The 13,761-nt window shown below is 39.4% G+C and overlaps 1 protein-coding gene across 1 annotated transcript in view; it reads left to right on the forward strand.

Annotated features, from left to right (window-relative positions):
* The first annotated feature begins 11,324 nt into the window (after nt 1–11,324).
* Slc71a2 (solute carrier family 71 member 2) overlaps nt 11,325–13,761 on the forward strand; it is a 44,620-nt gene continuing 42,183 nt past the window's right edge. Inside the window, exon 1 of the mRNA XM_006997470.4 lies at nt 11,325–11,808. Coding sequence (XP_006997532.1) covers nt 11,695–11,808 — 114 coding nt within the window. The 5' untranslated portion in view covers nt 11,325–11,694. The remainder of the gene's footprint in view (nt 11,809–13,761) is intronic.

Here is a 13,761-nt window from a genome sequence, read left to right on the forward strand (position 1 = left end):
ACAGTTGAGAATAACAAAAAAAGTGACTGATAATATGTGAGTTTTAGAACAGCTTACTACTCAGGAGATACATGCCTTACAAAGGACAATTACTGGTAAGTTCCAAACCTTAGAAAAATTTATCAGACACAGACAGAAGAATTCAAAGGAGAACCAACCACACCATTACCTTATAGAAGTACAGAAGAGTGGCCTAAGTTTGTTACTAAACCACCCATGATTTATTCTGTTACCATTTATGAAAGGCAACCAAGTGACAAATATCCCCAAGGATATACAGAATATACATGGGATCCTATACAAATGTTAGACTTAAAGAATATTAAGGAAGCAATGGTTTTCTATGATATGTGTTCAGCATATGTGAGGCAGATGTTGAATACATGGTCCTCTCAGAACAAAATTACTCCAAAGGATTGGAAACAATTAGTCATAGCAGTATTGGAATATGGTCCTCAGCTAGAATGGAGCAACTGGTTGAGAGAAGCAGCTAAGGCCATTGAACAGCAAGGTTAAGCCAGAGGTTTTGAGATTTCCCAAGATCAAATATTGGTAAAGGAAGTTATACTGATATAGTCAGGCTACACATGCTGAACACACTTTGTCCCTATGCCATACAGCAGCCTGAAATGCTTGGGACAAGATTCAAGAATCTGGAAAGAAGACTGAGTCATATACTAAGGTTATACAAGGCTCAGAAGAAAGCTTAACTGAATTTTTACAAAGATTGACTTCAGCTGTAAATGGAAAGATATCAGACCCAGAGTCTAGGTGAGTACTGATTCAATCTTTAGCCTTTGAAAATGCTAATTTACAATGCAAAGGGATAATTGGGCCATCAAAGGTCAGATCAGCAGCCATAGCAGAATGGATCCAACATATGGTCAATACTGAGTCTCTTGACTATGATAATGGTTGGGTAGGAGAGGTGATTTCCAAAGGCATAAGGAAAAACCAAAATGTCAAATAATTTAATTGTGGTAAACAAGGTCATCTCAGAAGAAATTGTAGGCAAGGCATTCCTGGAAACAATGTTTCTTCTAGGAATAACTCAAACAGAAGCCCTAATATTCTGTTATGCAGAAGATGTGGCAGAGGTCAACATTGGATCAATGAATGGAGATCAACAAGGAACAAGCAAGGCAACCCTTTACCATTGGGAAACACCTTATGGAGGTCTTTTGCAGGCCCTCATATTGAACATGGTTTAATCATTCCCTGTCACCATGGAGAAAACTCCTTCCCAGAGCAATTAAAGGACCTAGTGCATATGGCAAAAAAAACATACTGCTCTGGATGACACAATAGCTTTATATAATGAAACAAAAGTTCTAAGAGAAACCATAAAATGAATATTTTCGCATACTTCAATAAATGATCAAAGACCAAGGCTAAGAGTATGAATAAGTGATATTGTAATTGAAGGTCTTCTGGGGACAGGGGCAAAAATAACAATAATTTCACCAGAATTGTGGCATCCAAATTGGCCTCTTCAGGAGGTAGATGTTCAGTTTTTAGGGACTGGAACCTTATCTCAGGTAAAAGAAAAGACAAGATGGGTTGAATGTATAGGGCCAGAATAGTAGAGTGGAAAATTAAAGCCTTATGTGGCTAATATAGTAATGAATTTATGGGATTGTTACTTGTTACAGCAATGGAATATCCAGATTAACATTCCTCCAGTTTCTGAAACAAATCATAAACCAATGTATATTTCTGGGAAAAGTATTAAAAGGTATTATAAAGAACAGTCACTGACCATTTAGGCTGTACAAAAACAGGGCACAACAGCTGTTGATATTTCAGAAGTACCAACAGCCCTATGTTTAAAATGGTTAACTACAAACCTGTCTGGGTAGAACAATGACCTTTGACATCAGAAAAACTACAGGCCTTTGAACAGCTGGTATAGGAGCAGTTAAATGCTCAACATATTGAAAAAATCAACTAGCTCTTGGAATTCTCCTGTATTTGTTATTTTTAAAAAATCTGGAAAGTGGAGAATCCTGACAGATTTGAGAGCCATAAATAAAGTAATTCAGCTGATGGGCTCTCTACTGCCTGGAATTCCCTTTCCTTCCTGTTACCTAAAGGATGGCCTATTATGCTTATTGATTTAAAGACTGTTTCTTCACTATACCTCTACCAGTAAAGGATAGGGAAAAGTTTGCCTTCATGGTACCTACTTATAATAATTCTCAGCCTGTTAAAAGATACCAGTGGAAGATTCTCCCACAAGGCATGCTAAACAGCTCCATCCTATGCCAATATTTTGTATGGCAGCCATTGGAAATAATTCATGTACAGTTTCCTCAATCTATAATTTACCATTATATGGATGATATCTTATTAGCTGATTCAAATGTAGACACTTTAGAAAAATGTTTGAAGAAGTAAAGAAACTTTTGCCTTGCTGGGGATTACAAATTGCTCCTGAAAGAAAAAATACAAAGAGGAGATTCTATTAATTATTTAGGATATAAAATAGGTCTATAAAAAATTCAGCCTCGGGTGACTGTCCAGGCAGCTGGCTGTTTCTGTCAACTCACATTTTTTTTTTGGAAGTTGCATCTGAGTGATTATTTTATACATGGGTTGTGGGACTTCAGGGGCTTGGTGGGACCTGGAGAGAAGTTCTCCAGCTACACTTAGCAGGCAGGGTCTCTGTGTGTTCAAGGCCATACTAGGTAACAGAGCCAAGTGTAGTGACACATGCCTTTAATCCCAGTACCAACCATAGAGGCCTGGAGGTCTGTACAGACAGTGACAAGGAAGTGAGGTAGCTGGGCTAAGAACCAAGGAGAGGGCAGAAAAGCAAGGCATATAAAGGCATGGGTAGACATAACTCAGGAAGTAACTCATATTTGGAAGCTGCAGAGTTGGTGAGGTAAGGTTGGCTGGTGGCTTTTCCTATTTCCCTGATCTCTAAGGCTTTTACCCCTATATTTGGTTCTGTGTTTTCTATTTAATAAGACCATTTAGAAATTCGTCTACACCCAGGTAGCCTCAAATTCCTCATCTGAATGTCTCTACCTCCTGAAATTATAGTTATGTACCATTAAGCCCAACTGACAACTGATTTTTGATAAAGGTATGAAAATTACTCAGAAAAAATTACAATTTTGCCAAAAATACTGTTGAAACGATTAGAGATCCTGTAACAACATCAACAAATGAACCTCAATGTCTGGCCCTATGTCTGCAGATTGGGCTGCCTGTCCTGGTCTCTGTTGGCTGGATCTGTCTTCCAGCAGCACAGGCAGTATGAGGGTAGAGTTTGTCCAACCACCACAATGGTTCTAGTTCACAGGAGTTATGTTGGTGCCTGGGATTACTGGCATGCACTACTACACCCAGCCATCCATGATTAATTTTTTATTCCATATATCATCAAGAAAGTTCTACTGTATATATACTGGTCTATAAAGTAAGTTTAAAGCCAGCCAGAGTTACATGCTGAAACTCCCTCTTAAAAATCTTCTAATATTTACATCCTATTTTTTCAAGTATTCAAAAATTCATTTTAAGGAGTGGCTTTATCTTGTTTGGAAAGATGTTTTTATACCCATTTCAGGTCATAGTGCAACCTCAAGAAGAAAGCAGTTCCTGTTTCTGAGACAGTTGGGAAATTCAGAGGGTGAGCCAAATGGCAACACCCTGGGGGCCCAGCTCTATTATCTCAACTGGTATGTCAGATGATAAAGGCTGTTATGGGGACCGTTTGATCTGGACCAAATTATATTTTGATTGACTGTTTCCCAGGTGAGGGAGCAGTCTCACTATCCAGGTTGGAAACACTATCTAGCTAACATTGGTGAGTGGTTAGACTGCTTTCCCAGCTAGTCTCTTGCAATCAGCTAGGGCAATCAAGCCTTAGAAGATAAAAGCAAAACAAGAAACAGCTTTCTTTTCATTTATAGTTCCCCAAAACAAAGTAATTTCTTGGTCTTTAGTCTTCCTTTCTGTTTTAAATAAGTCATTTTAAAGACCTTTGGTAGCTCACATGGTACAAAATATCTTTTAAAAGGAGATCTTGGGACTAGTGTCTGAAATATATAAAGAATTCTCACAAATCAAACTACCCAAATAAAATATCTGCCTTAATGGAAGGCTTAAGTTTCTTACATCTGCTGTATTCAATTCATTTTCATTTTGACTTTTTTTTAACATAGGGTCTCACAGGATGGCCTTGAACTCACAATCCTCCTGCCTCAGACTCAGGACTTGAGTAGACACTTTCCCAGAAAAGATATACAAATATACAACAAATGCACCAAAAGATGTTTTATATCATCAGGGGACTAGAAATAAAAAAAGGGAACCTTTAACACAACACCCATATCACCTCCTTCAAGGCTCAGGGAACATCAGAAGAGGTGGTAGAAAGAATATAAAAGACTGGCAATAAGAAGGGAGACCACAAGCTGGAGAAATAGCTCAGCAGTTAAGAACACTGACTTCTCTTCCAGAGGTCCTGAGTTCAATTCCCAGCAACCACATGGTGGCTCACAACCATTTATAGTGGGATCTGATGCCCTCTCTGGCATAAAGGCATACATGCAGATAGAGCACTCATATACATAAAATAAATAAATCAAATTTTAAAAAAAAGGAGGGCCATGAAACACTGTCTTATGGACACAATATGGCTTTGCACTCATGAATTTACAACAGTTGTGATTGGCTGCATAGGACCTAAATGAGGCCAAGCCAGTAAACATTCAGTCATAGCTGAGTAGTTCTTGGGGCCCAGGGGAGCTAATGACAATCAAAGGCTACTGTGGGGGAGTAAGTCATTGTCTTCAGTGATGTTGTAGCCACTGGTGATCCATGCATTCAAGTGGCCCTCGCTAAGGTATGTTTCCTAGTGGCTTTACCCAGCAGGTCTGCATGGAGAGGATGAATGAACCATGGGCCTGAGTGCAGGTGTCTAAGATGGTCTGCACTTGGCTGTGCTGGGGGGAGGTCTTTTGCTCCACCCCTTGGCATTTCTATAAATCCCATAGGGCAGAGACAGTTGGGGCCGCATTGGAATTGGTTCCAGGCCCTCTCGAGGCTGTCCTGTATTTTCTGTTTATCTCCACACTCTAAATTCTCCTATCTAATATTTCTTACTGCTCTCACTTAAGAGCACTCTAGGAAAATGTGGGGGTTGTGGGTAGTCCCCCACACTAATGCCAGTGGATCACAAAACAAAAACAAAAAGACATGAAAATGGAATGAGGATTTGGTGGGGGAATGGGGCAGGTGGTGGGAGAAATTAAGGGAGGGTGGAGAGATAAGTACATCCAGAGTGCATTTTATACATATATGGAATTGTCAAGTAATATTACTAATAAAACCCATAATGATGATACCATTTAATGTCCACAAGGATGACAGTATAACTATAATAATTTTTAAATTAAAACCTTTTATGTGTATAAGGTTTTTTGTTTATTTTTTGTTTGTTTTTGCTGCATGTATATCTGTGTCCCATATGTATGTCAGGTGCCTGCAGATCTCCTGAAATTTGAGTCACAGACCAATGTGAGCTGTAGTACAAGTGCTGGGATTTGAACCTGGGTCCTCTTGAAGAGCATCCAGTGTTCTTAACTGATAAGTCATCTCTCCAGTCCCTATAATACTTTTATAGCTTTATTTTTGTGATGCTGAAGAATGAATTCAGGTCTGCCTGAGTCTAGGTAAGTCCTCTACCACTGATATATGTCCCCATCTGGAAAATAATAAATATTGGTTTGAATGTGGAAAGTAAAACCTTCCTACACTGGTGGCAAAAATGTAAACTAGGACAGCTACAGGTGAAAAATTTGGTGGCTCCTTAAAAAGTTAAACAAGAAATAAGTAGCTAATAATTCCTCTCCTTAGATAGGTACCAAAGAATTGAAAATGCACAATTAAATGTGGTATATGCATTTAATTGAACCAGCTTAAAAAGGAGAAAATTTGACAAATGTATGAACCTCAATGACACAAAAGGGTAAATTTGAATAATTTCATTTATTTGAGGCATCTAAAATAATCAAAACTGCAGAAATAGAAGAATGTTATTCTCCAAGGGTAAAAGGGGAGTAGAAAGTCAGTTTTTTTTTTTGTGGATTCAGAGTTCAAGTTTGAAAGCTTAGTAGTTATGGAATGGAGGATAGTAATCAATAAATAGCAATGCAACTTTGCATTTGAAAATAGTGATTTCTGTTTAAAAACAGGGATATCTTACGTGTGTGTGTGTGTAAAATCAGGCATGGTGGAACATACCATTAATTCTAGCACTCAGGAGAGAGAGACCAGTGAGTTCTAAGCCAACCCGATTTACACTATAGGTTCCAGACCAACCAGGAATACACAGTGAAACCCTGTCTTAAAAAAAAATACACTCTACAGTATGAATGAACTCAGAAAAATGTGCTTTCTAAAAACAATCCAGGCAAAAAAGTTACTTAGAAAAAGAATCTAGATTCTTGGAACATTTTTTTGACAATTAACATTTAGTACCTTTTAATAGTTTCAAATACAATTTACTGACTACATACCAGAAAACCAAAGGCCAAAGTTAGAATTACATGTCATTTCAACCGGAGTTCACATGTCCAGTATTTTCTTCTTAATCAGAGATTTTCAGTTTATTGCTAATTGATCACCACTTTTTAAGTCCTGAATATCTCCCAAAGTCTTAAGCTGGTCCTCAATGTGGTGCTATCTCTAAGAGATAGGGTCTAATAGGAGGCTTTTAAGCCACTGAAGCCATGTCTTTGAAGAGTTCCGTGGGCTGCTCGCCCCTCTTCCTCCTCTCTTTTGCTTTCTGTTTTGTATGTGGGCTTGCTCTATCAGATATTCCCTGCTATTGACAGTAGGTGCCCAAAGTAATGGTTGAGCTCCACTTTGGAGTAAAATTTCTAAAACCATGAGGGAAGCCTTTTATCCTTATCAGTTAGTTATTTCAGATACGTGTTATATTGGTACCACAACAGCCCACAAAGAATGCAAAAATCCGCAAACTATTCTGTACCTGACTTTTTCTTTTGAGCCACCCACCAGCTCCCAAATCGTGACACAGAGACTTATTAGTTTTGAATGCTCGGCCTAGCTTAGGCAGGTTTCTGGCCAGCTCTTTTAACTTAAATTAACTTGTTCTTCTTTATCTACCTTTTGCTTTGGGCTTTTTACCTTTTCCAACTTTCCTGTTGTCTCTATGTCTGGCTGGCTGATGGCTGCCTGACTTCTGGCCCTGGATGTCTCCCTTGTTCTTTCCTCCTTTTCTCATTCTTCTTCCTTGTTTTCTTTTTCTAGCCTAGATTTCTCCTCCTATTTATTTTCTCTGCCTTCTAGCCCACCTGTCCCTTCTCCTGCCTAGCTACTGGACAGTTAGCTTTTTATTAGACCAATCAGGTACCTCAGCCAGGCAAGATGAAACAGATGCAACATATCCTTACATAATTAAACACACATCCTTACATCATTAAACAAATGCAACATAAACAAAAGTAGCACACCTTTACACAGTTAAAGTAATATTCTGCAGCACAAACAAATGTAACACATCTTTACCTAGTTAAAATAATATTCCACAACACTATTCAATATCTCTGTTTCTGTTTCAGTCTGTCTTCCTCCACCACCACCCTTCTCTGTCTCTTTATCTGTCTCTGTCTCTGTCTCTGTCTCTGTCTGTCTGTCTGTCTGTCTCTCTCTCTCTCTCTCTCTCACACACACACACACACACACAGAGAGAGAGAGAGAGAGAGAGAGAGAGAGAGAGAGAGAGAGAGAGAGAGCGAGAGCACAGAGTTTTAAACGGAACCATTAATTTTTTTGTAATTTGTTTTTGATACAAAAAATATACTTCCCAGGATATTGTAGACAGACTTTCAACATATTTTTGTTAGACTCTTCAGCTCATTTAACTTGTGTACCTTATGAAATATTACTATCCTGTGACCTACTTGCTAAAGCCAGTACTCACCATCAACTCATTAATCAAATATAAATCACAATCTGAAAGAAAGTTCTTGGAGTTTTTGTTTGTTTGTTTTGTTTATTTGAAACAGAGTCCCAAGTCACCAAGATTGGTCTTAAACTCCTGATCTTCCTGTCTCTACCTCCTAAATGCTGAGATTACAGATGTTTATCATCACACCCTGTGAAAGTTCTTATTCTATGGTCCAATTAAAATAAATATGTCATTCAGAGTTTCTGACAAGAGATTTGACAAGGGTCTGTCTCACTTTAAAAGGATGCTATTGGGGCAACATTTCTCTTCTGTGTTGTTCTTCTGGCCTGTAACTTAAGATGCTGAGATACCAATATGTGCTCCATGATAAAGATAAGAAATGAAGGAGGCATTAATGAAGTGGCAAAAGAGTCATTGAGATATTCTAAAAGAAGAACTTTTAGAAAAAGGACACCTTTGGGACGCCAGGTTGACTATAGTAAAGAGTACACTCTAGCGCAGTGTTTCTCAACCTATGGGTTGCAACTCCTTTGTGCCACATATCAAATATCCTGCATATTAGATTCATAACAGTAGCAAAATTATAGTTATGAAGTAGAAACAAAATAATTTTATGGTGAGATAAATTTAGTGTAGGCATATGCTTAGTATTTTGTGTGCATTTTCTACCAAAATGTAATTATGTAAATGTTAAAGAAAAATCTTACACAAAGTGCACAGAGGATGCAAACAAATGGAAGGCGATATTGAGGGCCATCATGGAAAGATCTGTGGAAAAGATACCTGAGCTGAGTGTTGATGTAACAGGAGTTGTAACCAGGCTGGAGAGGACAGAGAAAAGGAGGATTTGGGAAAAGGAACAACAAGACATGGGTATAGATGGTGTCAAATGAGACTGAGAAGCAGGAAGAAGTCAGATCCTAAGCTGCACAGGTCATAATAATGAGCAGTCATATCCTTCATGAAAGCATAGATGTGACACAATAAGATACCTTTGTGTTTTAGGAAGACCTGTTTTGTCTGGAGAATGTATGCTTATGTGGAAATGGATCTAAAAGATAAAGATACTACATACACAAGTAATAAGGCCATGAATTAAGGTAATGCTGTAGTGAGGAGCAAGCACAGAGTGATTTGTAATAAATAGGGCACTACGGTTGCTTGTATGTAGTAGGAGTGGGAAAAAAGGGGTAGGAGGTGAGTGAGATATATGCAAGATTTGATAAGTAATCACGAGTGGGAGGATAGGATAAGGAGGGGTTGACCTATATTGACAACAGTTCCTACTTTGGGCAAAGAGATAGTATCACTACTATTGTAAATAATGCAGGGACAGCAATTAGCAGGTGCATATATTTCCAATATGATAAACTAGGATGATAGCAAAGGATTCCTAGCCTTTTACATGGTTTACACACATTAGAGAATTAACTCTTTGTTTACCTGGGAAAGTCAAACTTCTATCTTTCCTTTCTTTGAGATCGGTTCTTAGTATGTAGCCCTGGCTGTCCTGGAACTCCCTAAATTGACCAGGATGGCCTTGACCTGCCTCTGCCTCCAGAGTACTGGAATTAAAGCCATTTATCATCAAGCCCAACCTATCTTTTCTTATAAAATGCTAATTCACTCACTCTGGGAATCTCCTGAACCCCTTTATGCTATCATTTTAAAAAAGTATCTTTCTATGACTTCACACCTATCTTTAAAAATAAATGTAATCATTACGTTTCATAACATGTTCTACACATTCTGTAAGATAGTAATCAGTGTTCTGAGAATTAAAGTGGTATGTACAAGCAAATTTGGGAAACAATGATTAATCTCTCTATATATCTAAATCTATCTATCTCATCTATGTATATATACATATGTATATATATTTTATGTGTATAAGTGTTTTTCCTCTGTGTGTGTGTGTGTGTGTGTGTGTGTGTGTGTGTGTGTGTGTTGTACATGTTGAGCCTAGAGAGTGTGTTGAACTCCTGAAACTGGAGTTACAGACAGTTGTGTGTTGCCACGTGTGGGTTCTGGGAACAGAACCTCTGTCTTCTGCTCTTATTGCTATCTCTCCAGCCTTCAAGGTTACATTTTAAAACATTGCATTTTAATTAGAATTTTCACAGACTGGAATTTAATAAAGGAATATCTGAAAGATGAGAGGTCCAGGCTGGCATTTTAAACAAATGGTATTAAATGTTTTTCTCTTGGTATGGAGGGCAGAATCAGAATTAACAAACATGTGTGAAACAGGCAGGAAAACTTTGGCTCAATAAAAGGAGATTGAGAAACCAGCCCATCTCCACTTTGTTCCTAGAAGCCATTTTAAGTCTGTAGCCAAGTTAAGTTTCTGTTTACTATAAAACCCGAGTTTCTGTTTCTCTGAGCTTGACTATACCCTACCCCAGTAACCATAGAATGTACTCTAAACCAACCCCTATGGAGAGCTACCTGTTTTTGGAAGTGTTCTATACCCTTTGATCTATAACTCACTTTCCTTAAATGCCTGGTCTCACATTGTAACCACGCTTATATGAAAAATTCCCTACCCTATGGTTTTGCCCTATATAAAGAAATTGGCTTGGGACTGGTATCATGAATTCCACCTTAGGGAGAGACAGCTGCTGATTTGGCTCTGATGTGTGCCCCAGTAAACCTTTCTTTAATTTGGCCATAATTTGGGTTGGTGGTCTTTCTCCTCACATCTGTGAGATTAACAATATAATTTACAAAAATGGCATGTACTCGGATAACAGTATAATTTACAAAAATGTGCCTGACTTGTTTAACATATCATCTCCAGTTATATTTAACAGTTGAGAACAATGTCCTGTGTGGTGACTCAAAGCTACATCTAGTACATGGGAAGACAGAATCATCATTATATATTTAAAGTCAGCCTGAGCTATATACAGGGAAAGTCCCAGTTGTTTGTTTGGGCGTGTGTGTGTTTTACTGGGGACTGAACCTAGAACCAAGTGAATACCTTGAACAATATACCCTGTGGAATTTTCCGTTAATCAGTGCAAGGTTGGAGGCTTCTGAAATCCTCTTTATTGTATACCACTTCCCCATTTCAGGATTCCAGATCCAGGGTCAGGTTGTCCATTTTTACAACTATTATCAATTATCTAACTTACTTGGGGGGAGGGGGGAATCAGTTTTCTAAGGTGCCTGAGGACCCAAGTCAGATCCCTAAGACCCACATAAAAAGAAAGGTGTGATGACGCGCTCTTGGTATCATAGCCCTGGGTAAGAGGAAACAGGCGATCCCTAGGACTCACTGGCCAGACTAGCCTAATCAGGAGAGCCTTGGGTCCTTTCATTCTCGATTAAAAACAATAGGCCTGGAGTCCCTAAGAGATGACGCGTTTTTGGTGCGCTACGCAGACTGGGGCGGAGCTTGGTTGAGCTACTTGAGAGGGGTGGGCGTTCTAGGCGGGAGCCGCCTTTGCTTAGTGCTTTGGGCTGGTCGCTGTCCCCAGATCGTTCTGGTGTCACTGATAACTGCTTAGTGCCAGTGTCGGGGTCCTGTGTTCACGGAGCTTGTATCGTCAAGGGTCTTGTTCGCTTCCTGCACGGCTCCAGCCTCGGCGTCCCCTCAGCAGCCGGCGTCGCCCCTGGCGCCGCCGCCTGAGTGGCAGGCCGCCGCGGACCGCGGAGCCCATGAAGGCGCGGGCCCCGCCGCCGCACTTGCGGCGTTGCCGGTGTCTTGGAGCTACCCGAACCTGCCCAGGCATGACGGCGGCATGAGCACGGACGGGGAGTCTTCGGAGGAGCCGGGGTGGAAGGCGGTGGCCTCACCCAAGGCGTCAGCCATGCCTGAGAAGCGCGGGAGCTCTCAGGCCGCGAGCGGCAGCTGGGTGAGTTTTGACGGGGCTTGGGCCGGGGCTCTGGGATTTCGGCCTTTTCTAGGAGAGCTAGATTCTTTGAAAAGCTAGCTTTCCTAGTAACTCCTCCTTTGACCCTCTGGGAGATTTTGTTATTGATTCAGGAGCAACCAGATATGGGACAGTAAATGTAAGAAATTTTAGTATCTCAGAGTTCTCCGTTCTGTGTCATTTGACAGAATCTTCTGGGCGCAGATTTTGTCCAAAGCAACTTAGACAAATGGATAGGAAGTTCTTAAAAATCATCATCTGGCCCAGTCTCCCGAGTAGCCTACAGGGATGCTGGAAGTAGAAGTGGGAGGCGCCTTTCTGATCCTTCCTCCTCTGGGCTGCAGAAGAGTGTGGTCTACTGACTGAGAGGAAGCTGATCACCCGAAGGAGTAACTTCGGCCTGATCCCTAGCGATACTTAAGTTGAGATGATTTTGACAGCAGCATAGGAAAGCTTATTTTCATTGGCCTGAATTCACAGTATGGGCCTTAATCAGTGACACTCTGGTTTTCTGTGGTGGGAAACTAAGCAAAAAATGTCATTTCTTCAGTCCTAAGTATAAAAAGATTTTTGGGAAAGGATCTACTTAGGACTTAAAACATAAAAATATGTTGAGTACAAACTCTTGCTATCATGGGAAAGTTTGTTAAATGAGAAATAGGATTTTTAAGAAAGATAGATGCAGTCAATTTTGTCAATTCTTTCAATATTTATGCTTGCATATTTAATGTATGTTAAAGAATACTAAGTGGTTACAAATGCTTCTTTAATTATATGAATTCACGTTTGGTAGAGTTGGGAGGGTGGAGAATTAGAAGCAGTATTTGGAATGAAATTTTATGTCAAAATTTATACATACAAAATATTGAGGTAAAGCACAATCACGTAGTATTTAGTAAGGGCTTACAAGTCTACAAGGTTCTGTCTGCATTCTTGTGATTCATTTCCTTGACATTCTAGACCTAGACTAGAGCTGGTTTCTAGTCCTAATTCTATGGAATGTTGCCACTCAGTGCCTAATGTGTAAAATGAGCGTGTATTGAAGAAACATGGAGGGATCATTTTTTTTAAAAAGCTACAGCTTTTTTAATGTGGAAAGCTTACCTGGTGGGTTGAGTTGTATAAAATTTGTATTTCTCATTAAGTAGGTAATACTTCTTCCTACCCTTTAAATGAAACTAAATCACCAGTTCCCCTTTTTGTCTTCCTCCAATGGACAGTAATTACTAACTAGTGGCCAAGCCACTAGCCTAAGAAGTGTCTTCCTTCATCTCTTCCTATATTTACAATATTGCATCTATGTGTACAAATTTTAGCTTCTTGTTCTTTCCTTTGTATCTCTAGGGTTAGTTCCTCAGCATTTTTGCCTCTATTGATGAGACTATGGTTATTACCAGTCTGCCTTCCTCCACATTGCTGGTTAGTGAGAATTAGCATGTTAATATGATTGGTAGTGCCATTTCCCCATCCTCTCCCCAGTTGATAGTCTGTATTTCTTCAGCATTCAGAATTAGAAGTAAACTGAAAAGGGGAAGCATTTTAGCATAATAATTAGGTGACCATGCTTGGAATTCCAGTTTCCATCTTCATTACCTATGTTACTTTGGATGAGTTACATAATCTCTCCTAATAGTATGTACCTCATAGATTGTGAGAGTTGCTGCAACCTACTACCTGATAAGGCCTGAGTAAATATCTGGAGATATTCTTGGTATTCCTTGCATGTGTGTAAATTTTTTTTTAAGTTTATAATGTATTTGTATGTATATGTTTGTGTGTGCCAGCCAGGAACTTTTGTGGGATATTTACTCAAAGAAACCTAGACTCTGTTTATTCCTTAACCTTTCTTTGGATCCTAATGCTTATCCTATTTTGGACAAAGGTAAATTCTTCCCAATCTTTCCTCATCTCTGGTTATGGTCATTATTGATTGAT

Source organism: Peromyscus maniculatus, chromosome 5 (assembly GCF_049852395.1).
Source record: "Peromyscus maniculatus bairdii isolate BWxNUB_F1_BW_parent chromosome 5, HU_Pman_BW_mat_3.1, whole genome shotgun sequence".
Classification (NCBI taxonomy): Eukaryota; Metazoa; Chordata; class Mammalia; order Rodentia; family Cricetidae; genus Peromyscus; species Peromyscus maniculatus.